Source organism: Zerene cesonia, unplaced genomic scaffold (genome assembly GCF_012273895.1).
Source record: "Zerene cesonia ecotype Mississippi unplaced genomic scaffold, Zerene_cesonia_1.1 Zces_u008, whole genome shotgun sequence".
Lineage (NCBI taxonomy): Eukaryota > Metazoa > Arthropoda > Insecta > Lepidoptera > Pieridae > Zerene > Zerene cesonia.
In genome coordinates, this window is record NW_024045138.1 from 485,875 (window position 1) to 487,893 (window position 2,019).

General features: G+C 29.1%; 1 protein-coding gene across 1 annotated transcript; it reads left to right on the plus strand.

The window, feature by feature from the left end:
* The first annotated feature begins 284 nt into the window (after positions 1 to 284).
* LOC119839117 lies at positions 285 to 1,879 on the plus strand. Its single transcript, XM_038365314.1, has 4 exons — positions 285 to 583; positions 718 to 845; positions 1,018 to 1,124; positions 1,456 to 1,879. Exons 1-4 carry the CDS (start codon positions 426 to 428, stop codon positions 1,630 to 1,632), a joined length of 570 nt encoding a protein of 189 aa, XP_038221242.1. The 5' UTR covers positions 285 to 425; the 3' UTR covers positions 1,633 to 1,879.
* Positions 1,880 to 2,019: the final 140 nt, after the last annotated feature.

Genomic DNA, 2,019 nt, shown 5'->3' on the forward strand with positions numbered 1-2,019 from the left:
AGGGTGGTCGTAGTTATGCCGCGTTAACAAATACGACATCACTAGCATGTACTGCGGGTGGCCCCGATATAACTATTTAATAAACAACACAAAAATTGTTTACCTTATTACGGATTATTGTTGCATTTATATTTGGTGGTACTATCATAACCCGCAATTATTAGGTAGCGATTTATAGGAAATTGTATGTACATATTATATATGGTACCTACATGGCATTGATACATATTGGGCACATATTATAAGAAATGCTAGCCCCATCATTCTTCACTGACAAATGACAGCTGTTGTGAATATCAAAACATGTGTCAAAAATCAAAATTAATATTTTGTAAACATACGACTCTTGATTCGAAGTAATTTAATCGTTTACGTATGAACCACGTTATTTAATTTATTTATAATTACATAGTTCAATTTAGAGAATGTCTAACTCAAACGATAAAGCTAATGGTGTTGAATCTAATCCGCTACAAAGACTTGCCTCTTTGAAGGCACCGCGAGATCTTTTACTAGGCGGTGTGAAACCAAATAAAAAAGTATTTACACCAAATTTAAACGTAACCCGTAATAAAAATAAAGGGTAAGATTAAATGATTCATTAAACTATTACTTAAGGTCTACATTTATGATGCGCTATCATGAATTTAACATTAAAATGTTTATTTAAAAAAAAAATCATAAAGGTTAGTTTAAATATTTTTTCTATTCTTGCAGGCCATCAACCGCGGCTACCCGTGAACAGAAAAAAGATGAAAGAAACAAAAGGGATCGCAAAAATGATAAAAATAAAAATCTTAAAAATGGCCCAAATATTATAAAATCATCAGGCGTATTTTCTGAAGGTACTTAAAAACTTCATTCACGGCTTTTTAAATTAGTATTAATAAAAGTGCTCCAATTATACTTTTCATCTTCACAGATAGAAATTAAGTTTACAACCAAAGGTTGATTGACATTGAACAATTTTTAAATTAAACATAAAACAAGCCTTAATAATAATCCAATATATTACAGGTATAGGTAGTGCAGAGAGGCATTCCAGTCGTGCTTCATATGGAAGAGAGGCTAACACAGCACCTACATTACAAAAACCGACTATTAGAATCAAGGATACTGTTAGAGTAAGTTAATATGTGTTTTATTTGTGTTAGCCTGCTATTTAAAACTCTGTAATACTGCAAATTCTTGCTGTTTAAAAAGTTACTGTTTTTACTATCTCATATTTTTATATGTATATTCTGTAGTACAAATATTTTATTCATAACAGAATATAAAATGCTTCCCAGGTATTGATACTTTCTTACATTTGGATCTAATTCTGTGTTTAACAATCATGTGAAATATTTAGCACCCAATGTTTTCCAATTGTTACTTAAAGTTTTTCAAAATAATAGAATAAAACAACAAGTGTACTTGTTGTTTTATTCTATTATTTTGAAAAAATGCTTATAGATAGACAAAGATTTTGAAGAACAGAAGATAAAAGCAATCCTCTGTGAAGATGGAAATGAAATTGAGGAAGCAGAAGATTTCAAATTGGTTCTTGACGCTGATGCTCCTGTTAAACTGCCTATGGATGACGGAGGTCTGATCATTTTGATATATCTTTTACTTTTACTTCAACTTTAATGTAATCTGCATCCATGGAGCTAATATATACAAAATAATGACCTTATATTAATTAGTATAGTGTTGCTATATATATATATATAAACATTATTCATTTAACTAGTATTATAATCATCATCACAGATTAACACATATACAGTCTGATATAACAGTTAATGTTTTGTTGTTTTATAAGAATGGTATGATAAGTGATACAAAAGCGTTTCACATTATAGTCTATCTACATGCATGTATGCAGTACAATGATATAAGGTTATTTTTAAAAACACTTGGACTTATGTTTTTTGTCAATAACAAATTTATTTTATTTCTGTTAGATATTAATATGTCAATTGATTATGTCAATAGTAATGTAGGTATTTGTGAAATAAATCAGTTTTGTTTCTG